The following is a 15,696-nucleotide window of genomic DNA, read 5'->3' as shown; positions in this document are numbered from 1 at the left end:
AGGGTCCCTGTGTGGTATTTTATACATTCCCCCCATGGGATCAAGCACAGAACAATTTACATGAAAAGTAAGCCCTGGGAACTGTTCTACAACAGCATCCTGGTAGCCCACATCTCCATCAATCTGGCCTCCAAATAAAGGGGGAAATAATGCCTAGGAAACTCCTTTGACTCAAAACACCTACCCTTCACTGTCATGCAATCTACTAATGGATCCACCAAACTTGCTGGGTGGGACACCCAGTTTGACAAGGCAATCCCTGCCCTGCTCCAGAGACAATTTCATAAACTCGGTCCTCCAAATCCTACTTCCCCCAAGAAAAAACTGTACTACCCCATGACTTAATTTCTCTACAAAGCCTCAATATCTTCTGTTATCAAAGGTTGATAACTTAGCAGTGGTTCCCCATCTTTTTTGATTCTGGACACTTCAGAATCTGAGAAAAAGTCAAAGTTCTCTGCCCAAGAAAAAAGGCCAGAGCACACAAACAATTCTGCACAGAATTTTGGGAAATCTCAGGGTTTCTAATTAACAGCTCCTGCCTTAGTTCTTCCTTGTATTTTTCCTTCACCTTCACAGTGGCCATTTGTCCTTTTTTCCACCATCTTTTTCATTCTTTACCCACTAGAACTACTGAAACTGCTCACCCCGCTGGGCCCCTCCCTGCCCAGGTCTCATCCACTGCCCCACCCTCACCCATCAATGTTACGGAATGGCTACTTATATGCCTCCCTTGGGACACTTAACCATTGTCTATCTTGTCTTCCTCTCCCCTACTATACTATAAACTGAAAGGTATGAGTAATCACACTCCTTTCTGTAGCTCTCACAGAGCATGCAGCACAGTGCCTTGTACTTGGCAAGCGTTCATCAGACTGAATCAATGTCAAACCTAAGGATTTAAAAGAAACCAGCCAATAAGCAACAATCTTTTAAATGGAACATATGAATAATCAATACTTGGGGAGCCCAGGAAGTTGATGCAATTAAGCAACTCCACCCACCATTTCCTGACCTAGTGCACTGCGAGCTCAGAGATGGAAGGTGGATGAGGTGGAGACACAGAGGATACCCTCCAGGTCATGGTCACTTTTCTGCAAAGCAAAAAGTAGTTTGGCTTGAGTAGCAGCTTTTTTCCAGCACCCTAGTTACCTAAAACATTCCTATGCAATGTCAGATTTTAAAGAAAATCCTACTCACCAGCAATGTGCGTAACTTCCACAAAAGGTTTCTAACAATACTGTCAGTTTCACTAGAGTAAAAACAACTTTCATGTTGCTAATAACCTCTAGGACAGAACAATCTAGATTAAGCAGGCATTCAGCTATGAGTTAGGCAACCTCCCTCTCATTTTCAAAGCCCCAAACCACATCCTTTAAATACTAAAATACACATACACTAAGTCCCAACAAGAAACACTGTAAAGTCTCCCCATGATTCTTTACTATATTAAACACAGCTGTCTAGGGTCATGTTTACAAAGATCTAAAAAAAATGCCAAACCAACTTCAGTGCTAAAATATTTCTGATAAACAGACTCTTACACACCCAAACTAGAAAGAAAAGGACACCAAGAAATTTAAAAATACTTTCATCTTTAAGGGCACTAAAAACATAAACTATGTCCTATTATCATGTTTTGGTTATTCTGGTGTAACAGCTATACATACATTAATTTTAAAGCCACAATGTGTCATTAACTACTTCAACAGAAAATCCTAACTTCCCTGGTTTTAAATTAATTATAAAGTATGCAGAATTCATACCCAGAACCTTTAGGCACTTCAATTATCAACAAACCAAACCACAAAGAAGAACCTGATACCTAAGATCAGATTTCACTGCTGGGTTAATAGGTGGAAAAACTATACATACCAAACAGCAAAGCCAAATATAGTAAGAACTACAAATGATACAAAACTTTTCCCCCAAATTTCTAGTAATAAGCCCATTCCTCTCTTTCCTACTGCCAATCTTATAGAAACAGACTATTAGTACAAATAACTAATCGTAATTCACAAACTTGGAATTTGTGACTCAAGGGTCTAACTCTTTCTTCTTCCTTGTCAGCCTCAAAGCAGGATTCTATTCCCTAGGCAAGATGGTCTTACAAGCTAACAAACAGTAGCCCACTGGAAAAAGAAAACAAATATCTTCCCTAAACATACCAGCACCTGAGCTAGAAGGAATGTTTTGTATCTGTTCCTCAGATCATTTGCATCTTGGGTCCTTTGTACCAGCTGCTCCTTCTTTCCTTTCTCCCCGGTCTCTGTGTGCCTATCCCACTATGGTCCTCCTATCACCACAAACCTATAACCTTCAATGTTTTTGTATTGCAGTCTGTAACCACTGTGCGGAAAAGAAGATAAAAGCTCAGAAACTGAAACTTGCGCTTCCTTTCGGCTGGAACTGCCATCTTCCAGTAATTCGCCAAAATGACCAACACAAAGGGAAAGAGGAGAGGTACCCGCTATATGTTCTCTAGGCCTTTTAGAAAACATGGGAGTTGTTCCTTTGGCCACATACATGCAAATCTATAAGAAAGGTGATATTGTGGACATCAACGGAATGGGCACTGTTCAAAAAGGAATGTCCCACAAATGTTACCATGGCAAAACTGGAAGAGTCTACAATGTTACTCAGCATGCTGTTGGCATTGTTATAAACAAACAAGTTAAGGGCAAGATTCTTGCCAAGAGAATTAATGTACGCATTGAGCATATTAAACACTCAAAAGAGCCGAGATAGCTTCCTGAAGCATGTGAAGGAAAATGATCAGAAAAAGAAGGAAGCCAAAGAGAAAGGTACTTGGGTTCAACTGAAAGCGCCAGCCTGCCCCACCCAGAGAAGCGCACTTTGTGAGAACCAATGAAAAGGAGCCCGAACTGCTGGAACCCATTCCCTATGAATTCATGCCATGATAAATGTAAAGAAAATAAAAGACCTAAGACTGTTTAAAAAAAAAAAAAGAAAGAAACTGAAACTTGCTCAAAATCAAGTAGTGATGTAGCCATGACTTCAAAGGTCAACATATTCTGATATGCTACAAACCCAAAACACTACATTTTAAGTTATAAAAGATTCAAATAAAGAGGTACACCAAGTTCTCCCTATGAAAACACTGTAATATGTCTTATTTCAGGAACTGACACTCAGTCCCATCTAATTTTAAACATTTCCCTCCAACTTTTAGAAAGCAAAGTAAAAGACAATCTGAGAAAGAACTTTGTATCCAAAAAGCCTTCTACAGTCATTAGCAGAGAACTAAACATTTTCCAGAGGCAAACCAGAAGCTAACCTGTATTAACTGGAATCTAATGGAGAGGTGACAGTGCTAAACCCAAGTTCATGCATAAATAGACCCTTTAAATCAGTTCATTCAGTGTTTCCTATAGCAATGCCCTCCAGGAGAATAACATTTACTATAATTCTTATTTCTACTCTGAGTGAAATGTATAGCTGAGAAAAATATTAAATACCCAAGGATAATCAAATAGGATGTTCTTCTTCAGTTCCTGAATTCAACTGGAAAATAATTATTTAACACCTACAGATATGCTCCAATGTGCTTGAAACCCTGTTTTAATGAAAGCAAAATGAAAGCCAGTGTGTGAACAAAAAAGGTTTCAACAGCAGCCCAAAGGAGAAAAGTAGAGAAGATGAATTATCACGGTATCTTTAAAATATGACAAACACAAAAGAATCTGTAGAAATCAGCATTTATACTGTAATCAATTTAGTTTTTCAAACTTTATTCAAAATAGTGTCAAAATAATATTAAAGTACTATTTATGTTATGTATTTATTTTCTCTTTATAGTTGCATAAGACCTAGAAGCATACAGGGTTTACTAGTAACTACATAATAATGCAACGTAAAAATTTTAAAATTTTATCTATTATATTAAAAGGCTTCAATAAATTTCTTCCTTTGGATGGGATTCACATGTTATTCAAATTTTCAAAATACTGTTCCAGACCAGAAATTATTCAGTGCAAGAGAGAATGAGAGCAGCATAGGAAAAACTATTAAAATATTTATGAGTGTATACCACAAAGATTTGATTAAAACTACACAGAAGGTAAAGATCTCTAAACCCACCCTCATTCAAATCTGCAACACCAACACTGCATTCTCAAATTGCAACTACTGGGGCACCTGGCTGGCTCAGTCAGTAGAACATACAATTCTTTTTTTTTTTTTTAAGATTTTATTTATTTATTTGTCAGAGAGAGAGACAGTGCACAAGCAGGGGGAGCATCAGGCAGAGGGAGAAGCAGGCTCCCCACTGAGCAAGGAGCCAGATGTGGGACTCCATCCCAGGACCCCGGTAACCGACTGAGCCACCTAGGCAACCCAAGCATGCAATTCTTGATCTCAGGGTCATGAGTTCAAGTCACACATTGGGCACAGAGCCTACTTAATTAAAAAGAAAGAAAGAAAGAAAGAAATTGCAACTATCTTGTGGGGCCTAAAGAGATCAGGCCTTTCTTATCCCTGAGAATTTTCACCAATCCTTAAAGTTGAATTTTCTTCCATTTCACAAGTATAAAATAATTTCCAGTCTCTAATTTGAACATTCAAGCAATCATTTCTCCTTCTATTCAAATCTCAGTTTGGGAGCTAAGATACTAACTAGATCTTTCATTCACTCACTTATTATTTACTGAGCATCTACTATGTACCAAGCACTCTTCCAAAGACCGAGGATACAGTAGTGAACAAAATACAAAAATACTCATCCTCATTAAATAAACATTCTAGCTGGAAGACAAACTAATAAAGCATATGTACATAAAAGGTCTTCATGGAAAGAAAAGGAAGTACTGAGCATATGTATCATATATAAATAATATATTTAATGCATAAGATTTCAGAAAGCTATTTTACAGTCAACCATATCATGAAATGAAAAAAAATTCTTAGTAAGTAGAACTCATTAGAAAGAATATGAGTGCCCATTTACATGACAAATCTAGAAATGGGATAAGAACATCAGGATAATAGACAGAAACAAAATGGCACATTAAGCAAGGTCTTTTTTGGAACTGAATCTGATCCTGGTGTGTGCTCAAACCATTCCTGCAATACTCTAGATCTGAAACAAATTTTAGAAGATTTATGGAGAGAGACACACGCACAAAAAAAATTCAAAGAGATTTTGAGACAATATAAGGGAAAGGATGAACACCCGGGAATCACATTAAAAATCAAGAGATTATTCTTTAGGTCACTCACTGTTAGCGTAAAAGTACAGTATTTCCTAAGTTTTAAACACTAAAACTAAATTTGATGGAAAGAGAAGACTGATGTCATAGCTATCTGATGCAACTCAGCCCTAAATTTCTTGCATGATTACAGTAAACACACAAATCAAAACTACAGATAAATGCCTCTACAGGTTCTCATTTGGGAAGATGGCAAGGAGAAACATCAGTAGAGGAACAAAAAACAGGCAAATCAAACAGGAAAAGCATTATCTTTGAACTTAACATGAAAATAAAGGCTAGCCATAAGGTAAAGAAAAAGCAGTACAAAAATTAACATTTTTCCTAGCATGGCCCCAGGAAAAAAGGAAATAGGAAGGCTCAAAGAGGCAAATTTTATCAGAAAAATTAAATTATTGTGTAATTTTCTTTTTGGTCTTAAACAAAGATTTAAATCCCAAAATGCCTTTTCTAAAACAAAGTTGCACAAATATTTTAATTCTATCCCACTATCACATTTCTACCCACATCCCACAAATCCAGTAACAGGAAATTCAGTGACTCTCCAAAATAATATTGAATAGAATTCTAGTTAAAATTTTAGAAAGGGAGTGAAAGGCATCAAGAAATATAAAACTTGGTTTTAAAATCATCCAATCTTGTTATTTCATGCTCAAAACAAAAACAAAGAAAGTGTAATGTTTACTTGGTTTCCTGAACCAGAACCCTCCTTACTGTGGGAATTATAAATCAAAGAACCATGAGATGACCACCTAGCCATGTCTTCACACACTGATACAGGACCAGAACACCCACTTTTATCACTGAACTCTTGAGCTGACAAGACTCCAAAGGCTGGCTTATACTAAAATTAGTGTCGATTTATTAAGTCATAATGGGGATCAAAATTCCAATTTCAGAAATTGGAGTACCTGAGTCCTCCATTCATATTTGTCTCCTCTTCTGGTACCAGTATTATTAAACCAGAAGATTTGGGTTACACGTGAAAAAAGCAAAGAAAGAAAAAACCTAAGGAATAATTCAACCAAGCTATGATGACTCCTGATGTACAGTTTTTGACCCACAACTAATTATACCCCCGTTATGAACCAAAGAACTTGGGACGCCTGGGTGGCTCAGTCAGTTAGGCGTCTGCCTTCAGCTCAGGTCATGATCCCAGGGTCCTAGGATGGAGTCCTGCATCGGGCTCCCTGCTCGGCAGGGAGTCTGCTTCTCCCTCTGCCTGCCGCTCCCCCTGCTTGTGCTCTCAGTTACGCAGTCTCCCTCTGACAAATAAATACAATCTTAAAAAAAAAAAAAAAGAACCAAAGGACTTGCTCAGTACAAGAAAATTCAGCACCCCCACCCCTTCCTAAAGGCAGAACAAGCATAGCTTAAAATTTTTTTAAGCTCCTCCTAAAGCCTCATCAACTTCGGTTTATTATATACTTTCCTCAGTGATATAGCCAAATGGATTTTAACTTCCTAGGTATTCATACTCTTCTGAGCTTGAGTTAATTCCCTTAATTGTTCTAAATCTCTCCACCTGCTCACTTAACAAGACCATGTTCCTTCAATTTTTTTTTAAGATTTATTTATTTATTCATTTGGGGCAGGGAGCAGGAGAGGCATCGGAAAGGGAGAAAGAGAATCTCAAGCAGACTCCCCGCTGAGCACAGAGCCCAACGGGGCTGAGATTATGACCTGAGCCAAAACCAAGAGTCGGACACTTAACCAACTGAGCCACCCAGGCACCCCTAGATCACGTTCCTTCTAAAGATGCCTGACTACATCCAGCTCTCCCAAATTTTGAGTCTTCACATCTCAAAGCTGAATAGTATACTCACTTTAAAGAGAAGAACATACTGAAGCATTCATTCTTGCAGCAAATGTTATTCCATGGAATTAATTTTAAACATTTCTAAGGTTAAGAATGGGAAGAGAATATTAGAGAAAAATTCAAAATACGCATCAATTTTAGAAATAAAGTGCTTTTTAAAGACATTTTGCACCAATCTCCATCAGCCCTTCCCTGGGCCTCCAGGCAATGATTCTCTATAGTTTTCAGGGCAAATTCTCTTCCCCACCCCTCCAAAAACTTCTAATTAAGTACAATCAGTTCCGCTATGTGGGACTGATTGATATACTGGGGAACAATTTTAATAAAATGTGAATTTTGTGTTTGCTTTTGTTAGAAACACTAAGTGTACATTCAAAACTACACTCAGTGGGTACCTGGGTGGCTCAGTTAGGCATCTGACTTCAGCTCAGGTCATGATCTGAGGTCCTGGGATCAAGTACCACACTGGGCTCCCTGCTCAGCGGGGAGTCTGCTTCTCCCTCTCCCTCTGCCCCTCCCCTCACTTGTGCTTGCTCTTTCTCTCAAATTAGTAAATAAAATCTTAAAAAAAGAAAAACTGCACTCAGCTTATACAGAAATATACAAGCACACATCTCAAACACCTTTAAAAAAATTTTTTTTAATACATGTCAAGTCTACACACCACCCATACTGTTTTTCTGGAAATTTTAAAATACTTTGCAGCAACACATGTGAGTTCACTGAGACGTCCCAGGGCTCCTCAGACAGACTGGAAACTGGCTAAGTGCTCCATCCAAGTCTAATGGCTCTAAATATAACCTACATTATGCCCCAAAGTGGCCAGCCCAAACCTCTGTCTAGGACTCCAGGTCTGTATACTAACTATTCAAAATCTCCACCTGGATGTCTAATAAGCATCTCAAACTCAACATGTCCAAAATCAAAACCCTGATTCCCTGTGCACATTCCACCACTACCCTCCCACAGTCTTCCCCTTTTTAGTAAACAGCAACCCTACTTTCCAACTTCCAAAGCCAAAATCCTTGAGTCACCCTTGACCGCATTTTTCTCTCCCAAACCACATCAGGAATTCCCATTGGCTCTACCTTCAAAATATACTCAGACTCCAACTACGGCTGACCCTTCAAAAATGAGGGGGACTGGGGGCACAGACACCTCCCTACCCCTATGCAGTAAAAAATCCAAGTATAACTTCTGATTCCCCCAAAACTTAACAGCCTAGTGTTGACCAGAAGCCTTACCAATAACATAGACAGCTGTTTAACACATATTTTGTATATGTATTACATACTGTATTCTTACAATAAAGCTAGAGAAAAGAAAATATCAAGAAAATCATAAGGAAAATACATCTAACAGTATTATACTATTAAAAAATGTGCATATAAGTAGACCCATGCAGTTCAAACCCCTGTTTCTCAAGGGTCAACTTGTACCATCCACCACCTCCACTACCATTCTGTTCTAAGCCACCATGGTTTCTCACCTGCGTTAGTTCTCTCAATTCTACTCTTGCTTTCCATATGGTCTACTCTCAAACTCAGCAGCCAGTGTAATCCCATAAGGCAAAAGGAAAATTCCATCCTTTTCTTCTGTACCACACCCTTGTTAAAAAGAAAACCACAGGTACAAAATGGCATCACTTGGGCCAGGTGAAGTCACCAAATGAGGGCTTAATACCTAAGCTAACTGCAGTATCAACCTCCCCCAGAAATGCAGTCTTAACCGGGTCAGTCAGGAATTTTCTGATCAGCAGAAATGAGGTACTCTGTCACAAGGGCCCACTCCATCCCCCAAAGGAAGATGGAGTAATCAGCATAATCAGACCTCCTGCCCTTCCCTTTAAGGGAAGGGGATTCTAGCCCAAAACCTTTTCTTTTGCTAATAACCTTCCTGCCCCACCCTTCTTCCTATAAAGACCTTCCATTTTGTACACATCCTTGGAGCTCTCCTTTACTTGCTAGGTGGGATGCTGCAGATTCATGAATCACTTAAGAAAGCCAATTAGATCTTCAAATTTATTCAAATAGGATGAATTTTGTTTTTTAACACCCAGATATTTACTGGATCACTGGCTGTTTCCATCTCTCTGCTCAAATCTCATCTTCTCACAGAGGTACCCCTTGACTATCCACATAAAGGAGTACTAGTTCCCACATTCCCCATTCCCTTTATCCTTTCTTTACATTCTCTACAACAATTGCTCCCTCCCTCCTGACATGTATCCGTGTCGGTGCATCTTCGTCTGATTGAACATCAGCTCAAGGAGAAGACTTTTGTTCACTGCTCTTTGAGGCCCAAAAGAGTATATTGTAGACAATATTTGTTGAATAAAAATTATACCAACTGTTTCAGGAGGCCTTCGCTGTTCTAAATGTCAAAATGCCCCCCGAGTTTATATTATTGGGAGTTTTTCTATCCTGAATCTCAAACTCTCCTGTTTTCCTGATAATAATTAAACTTACGCTTTTTTAGGGGCACCTGACTGGCTCAGTCAGTACAGCATGTGACTCTTGATCTCAGGGTCATGAGGTCGAGCCCCATGATGGGCGTAGAGGTTACTTTTTTAAAAATGCCCTTTTTGTCATTATTATCCATATTATTTGGCTAGTCCAAAAACGGATTTTTAAAAAGATTTTATTCCTAAGTAATCTTTACACCCAACGTGGAGCTCAAACTCACAACCCCAAGATCAAGAGTTGCATGCTATACCAACTGAACCAGTCAGGCTCCCTTAAATAGGTCATATTTTGATTTTCCTAAACTCTTTAATTCTATTCATAAACTAAAAGATTAGATAGCCCTCTATATTTTACTAGCTACCTGAAAATTTGGTTTTATTTTTTCACATCCTCCAAAAATCATGGTAGATGTTTCAGGTGACAAATCTCAAATCCTGATCTATTATTTTTTGCTCTCCACCAACCCTCTCCCCAGAACTTAGCTTTAAATACAGCTTTAAACACATTTAAGGAAAATCTCTGAGATTTAGTTCCCAAACAACCTTGTTCCATAGCAAGATCTAACACAAGGCAATTCAAAATCTAACCACATATTTAAACCAAAGATTACCTGTGACCCCTGCCCACACAATTTGGGCCAAATCTAAAACTCATTTTTCATCTTTGCCTCATTTAATTCCCTAGTCCCCCTGACCTTCTCCACCAGTTGCCTTCAACATGTATGGCGTGGGGGTGAGGGGTGAATTAATGAGCCTTAATAGGAAGCTACTTGATTATTCTCAGGCAGAAAGTAAAGCCCATCTAGATTTGTTTTGGAGTCTTTATAATGTGACAGAACCTCAAATGGGGATTCTACCTCCTTTACAAACTATTTCATCTGTGACTTGTGTATGCTGAAGATGTTTAGACACACCTTGAGCAGGCCTGTTGTCTAATCTACAAAAAGGTATTTGGATTGTCTTAGGTCCTTCTGAAAAGCAATGGACAAGCATCCTGCCCCACTTCAAAAATGACTTGGCTCCTTGTTACTATGGTGATGAGCACCCTGTGAACAGAGATAATTTGCCACTTGCTTAAAATTCAAAGCATTCTGTAGCTTTGTTTTTTATCAGGAACAAGGTGGGAGGAGCAGCAGAACCAATTATGGAGTATATTTATAAACACTTAAAGGAGTGTGTTTCTTGATTCTGAATAACAAGATTTTAAATTGTTTAGTTTAGGGGCGCCTGGGTGGCTCAGTCGGTTAAGCATCTGCCTTCAGCTCAGGTCATGATCCCAAGGTCCTGGGATCGAGCCCTTCATCCAGCTCCTAGCTCTTCATGTAGCCCGCTTCTCCCTCTCCTCCCCGCTTGTACTCTCTCACTGTCTCTCCTTCTCTCTCTCTCAAATAAAATCTTTAAAATAAATAAATAGATAGTTTGCAGGAAAAAAATGACTAAGAGGACTGAAAAAAATAAACATGTTGGACTATATCCTAACATGTACAGCTCTACACCATTGCTGAACTTGTCGCTACAGATTTTCCAGACCGAAGGTTCTTAGGTTGGTTTTCAGATTGGTCACACATACACAAAACACATTAGTTTTCTCACCTGCATTGGTCTCCTACTAGTCTCCTGCCAATGTGTTTTGTTTATGTGTGACCAACCATCAGCCTGGAAGAGAAGAAAAATCCACTCAAGTAACCAGGTATCAACCAAGTAGTGCAAGCCCAATGCTCCTCAAACATTAACAGTTTGAGGGAAAGATACCACATCGCAATAAATTCTTACAAGGAAATAATGTTCAGCACCTATTCCTGATTTTCAAAATAATTCTTACCAAACTAGGGATACAGGAAAACTTCACCTTAATAAAAGGAAACTAACAGGGACCCCTGCTTCTCCCTCTGCCTCACGCTCCCCGTGCTCTCTCCTGACAAATAAACAAAATCTTAAAAAGAAAAAAAAAAAAAAAAAGGAAACTAACAAACTTATAGAAAATAGCATGCCCAATAGCAAAATATTAAAAACATTCCCATCCTATAGCCAGGAATAAAACGAAGATGCCAGCCATCACATTACCAAAAGACAAGCACTAAAATATTCCAAGGGAAGAGACAAAAATCTCTTATTATTTGCAAACTACAGGTTATGGGGCTTTCCTGTTAAAAATCAAATTAAAAATTACTGGTCTAACAGTTCAAAAACTTACCAGATAAAAGATCAAAATATAAAATCAAACAAAAAAACACTAAACAAAGAATTATCACATGACCCAGCAACTCTATTCCTAGTGATTTATCTCCAAAGAACTGAAAACAAGATACTCAAATAGTTGCACACAAAATTTTATAGCAGCACTATTTAAAATAGGTGAAAAAGTGAAAGGTGAAAACCAGATGTCCATCAGTGGATGAATGGATAAACAAACTGTGGTATATACATACAATGGATTAATGAAGTAATGGTACAAGTACTTGTGGAGAGCAAGATGGGGACACCTGGGTAGCTCAGTCAGTTAAGCCTCCAATTCTTAATTTTGGCTCAGGTCATGATTTCAGGGTCGTGAGATCGAGCCCCGTGTTGGGCTCTGCATTCAGCGACGAGTCTGCTTGCGATTCTCTCTCTCCCTCTGCCTCTCCCCCAAGAGAAAGCAAGATGGAGTCACTTCTGTCAAGCAGGGGCCTGTGCCAAGCAACGACACAAGCAGTTAAAGGTACTGCAGCTATGAGATACCACCCAAACCAGTACCAATTAACAACACCCTAGAACTGGTAACGAGCAGAAACAGAGGAGATGTGCAGGGCCCAAGACTGATTAAAGCCCTTTAAAAAGAGAATTTTTGCAGCAAACTGTCAGACTCTTCAGGCATTGACCCTTCTATGTCTGATCATTTAAAAAAGGCAGTTGCCACCAAAGGCTCTGCCTGATCTCCGAACAGAACTGAGATCATTCACTCCTTGAACATGGTAAGCAGTAAGTGCCCAGAGCTGACCCAGACAGGACAGAGGCCTTATCTCAACTGCATACTCACAGACTGACTTTTCTCATTTGGTTTGTTAACTTCCTAGCCCTGTGTTATCTTGTTTGTTGTGTGACTTGTGTTCTGCTTTGTGTGCCCTGTGAGAAGCTAAGTTAATCATGTGATGAAATGTCACTGAGTTTGGAATCCTGAACCTGCTTTATAATTATGTTAACCTTGCTTTATGAATGAATAAAGCTGACATTGTGGAAAGACACAACTTGTGAGTGTGCCTTCACAGCATGTTCATGACAGTACTACAACATGGATGAACTTTGAAAACATTACATTAAGTGAAAGAATCCAGACACAAAAGGTCCCATATTTTACAATCCATCTGTAGGAAATGTCCAGAATAGGCAAACCTATAGAGACAGAAAGTAGATTAATGGTTGCCTAGGGCCTGTTGGAGAGTGGGAGTGTGTGGGGCGGGGTGGGGAGTGACAGGTATGAAGTTTCTTTTGGGAGGTGATGAAAATGAGGTGATGGTTGCACAACTTTGTCACTATACTAAACACCAGTGAACTGTATACTCTTAAAAGGTGAATCTAATGGCATGTAATTTATATCTAAATTTAAAAAGAGAACAGTCAACAAGATTTGTAGTGGGAAAAATAAAACTTCCAAAATATACATAAAAACCAGAGTAATCAAAACAGTATGGTAAGACAGCAGAAATAGATAAATAGTTCAAGAAAACAACATCCTAAATGATTAAAGCAGGATGTCTGAATAAACTGAGAAAACTGGGTATTTGAGTGAAAGCTAGATGCCTACTTCATCATAAAAACTTAAAAGTGCCAGACTGAGTAAAATGTAAAATCCAAGGGCGCCTGGGTGGTTCAGTCAATTAAGTGTCCAACTCTTGATCTCAGCTCAGGTCTCCATCTCAGGGTTGTGAGTTCAAGCCCGGTGTGGAGCCTACTTTAAAAAAAAAAGAAAAAAAAGTAAAATCCAATTCTGTCAAATATGAATGATTTTAAAATCTTAGTGGGACATAACTCCTCCTTCCTTAAACAAAATACACAAAATACTGACATATCTGATTAGATACAAATTGTAAATATCTATTTGGGGAAAAGGCACCATAAAGTTACAAGATAAGCAAAAGATTGGGAAAACAGTATTTGCAATATATACAAAGGATTAATTTCCATGATATTAAAAACTTCACCCAATCCAATGGAAAGGGAGCAGGAGAAAGGGGACAGTATTTTAGTATAATACTACTGATGTAAAACAAAACTGAAAAGACCATGTGTAGTTTGCAAATACACAGAAAAATACATTAATGTCAAGCAAACTGGTCAGTTGGGAGGAGAGTTAGGGACATTTTTTTTTAAATGTATTTTCAATGTTGGATTTCTGACCACAGTATATATATTAATTTTAAAATACCAAAAACAATTTAAGAAGGAAAAAAAGTCTGAGAGGCAAACTTTAAGTAGCTGAGGGACACTAAAGGATTTTTAAGGAGAAGTAGCATGGTTGGTTCACTATTTCTGACAGATCCCTGGAGTAGCTTTATAGAGAATGGATAGGAGAGGCACCAGTTTAGAATCGGTATTGATTCATTTCATTCAACAATGGACCTAAGCATTGGGACCAGTTAGAAATGTCACAAGTTGGGGCCCTGTGTGGCTCAGTGGTTGAGCATCTGCCTTCGGCTAGGGTCATGATCCCAGGGTCCTGCGAACAAGCCCCGCGTTGGGCTCCCTGCTCGATCGGAAGCCTGCTTCTCCCTCTCCCGCTCCCCCTGCTTGTGTTCCCTCTCTTGCTGTGTCTCTCTCTCTGTCAAATAAATAAAATCTTAAAAAAAAAGTGTCACAAGTTGTCTCTCCAAAAGGTCATATATACCTACTTTGGGCAATGGTGCAAAGGAAATAAAGGAAAACACCTATTCTTTTTTTTTAGTGGGGGGAGAATGAGGGATGTATGTAAAACCTTTGCCATTTTAAGACATCTGTGGAAAATATCCTTCTGATATTCCTTGTATTGCAAGAGGACCAGGTATTCCTGGTAAGTATAACCCATATTTTGACAACTCACTGAAGAAAAAAAGCAAAAACCCAGTATCAGCCTTGCTCTTACAAGTAAAACTGTCTTATTTTCAAGATTCTTTGACTTTGGAAAGTCCAAGTCCTAAAAATCTCTAGAAGAAGAAATTTCAAAGCCATTGTTAGCATTTTCTGTCCTTTCAAAAATTCTTTGGTTTTGTCAAAAGATGAATAGAAAGAGGACACAATATTAACAGCCCAAAAGAAAAACATTTTAGTGAATCATTAAAGATATTTTTAATTATGATTTAATCTGCATTGGTTTCTTTTTAGACGTGTTCCCATTTTATCACAGCCATCTGCTATTTCAACAGCAAGCCAGTTTTAACAAGTTTTAATAAAAGACCATGATGGTATATAAAAAATTTTTAAACTTTCTCACCTTAAAACTTACTTATATGTCCCCTAAGTGAAAGGAGGCAGAAAAAAGAAACTGCTGATAAATTTGGTGGAAAGTTCACCCTACTCTTTGGCTTAGGACATTTCAAAATCTGAGGGGTGTGGCAGCAGCGCCTGGTTATACCAGCACCGCACGGCTCCCTGCTTTACCATCTAGTGCAGAGCAAAGGAGCTAGCTCTTCAGAGGCTGCTGGTCAGCAGGCAATCACGGTCATCTTGACAAAGCCAACTGCCTGAGTGAGCTTTTCTTAAACCTACCACAGTGCTACCATAATTCTCCCCAAACCATGCAGACAAGGTCCCTCATTTATAGATCTCCTATTTCACATGCATGATGTGGGCAACACCAAGGCAAATGCAAGTCTGTTTCTGAGGAAAAGAGTACAGTAAGCATGATAGTCATAGGACCTAGGTATCTCAAGACAGTCCCAATTTCACAGTATTCTATTGTTTTCACTTGAGGTGATTTGTTAAATATGTGATTCCAGATTATTTAATAATGAGACTCATGAAAGTTTTTTTTAAGTGAATAAAGTTCAAAACGGAAAAAAACCTTTTCAGGCTCTCCACAGAATTTTGGTCCTGAGCACATATCATTATGGAAAAAAAACCTAGCCGAATCCTCCCAACCAATCCTGAGAAAGAGAAGCATTTCTTCCCAGGCAGGAGATCACCAGAAATTACAAATGATTTTTAAAAATCCAACCAAACACAAGAAAAAGCCG

At 38.7% G+C, this 15,696-nt stretch overlaps 1 protein-coding gene across 13 annotated transcripts in view; it reads right to left on the bottom strand.

Moving 5' to 3' along the window:
* The window catches only part of FBXO34 (F-box protein 34), an 87,550-nt gene that overhangs the window by 21,044 nt on the left and 50,810 nt on the right, over positions 1 to 15,696 (bottom strand). For 4 of the 13 annotated variants that reach the window (XM_054513720.1, XM_054513719.1, XM_064571087.1 and 1 more), the window contains one exon: positions 13,293 to 13,439. The exons of 6 other annotated variants lie outside the window; for them this stretch is intronic. In XM_054513720.1, the coding sequence (XP_054369695.1) occupies positions 13,293 to 13,300 (8 nt within the window). In that variant the 5' untranslated portion in view covers positions 13,301 to 13,439. Of the gene's footprint in view, positions 1 to 11,175; positions 12,179 to 13,292; positions 13,440 to 15,696 lie in introns of those variants that run through there. 3 more of the 13 variants (XM_054513722.1, XM_064571089.1, XR_008508134.2) reach the window with 2 other exon arrangements.

This window comes from Mirounga angustirostris, unplaced genomic scaffold, assembly GCF_029215605.1.
Source record: "Mirounga angustirostris isolate CCGP_5_RB_7025 unplaced genomic scaffold, mMirAng1.0.hap1 SCAF_9, whole genome shotgun sequence".
NCBI classification, from domain to species: Eukaryota; Metazoa; Chordata; class Mammalia; order Carnivora; family Phocidae; genus Mirounga; species Mirounga angustirostris.
This window is presented reverse-complemented; position numbering and strand designations above follow the sequence as displayed.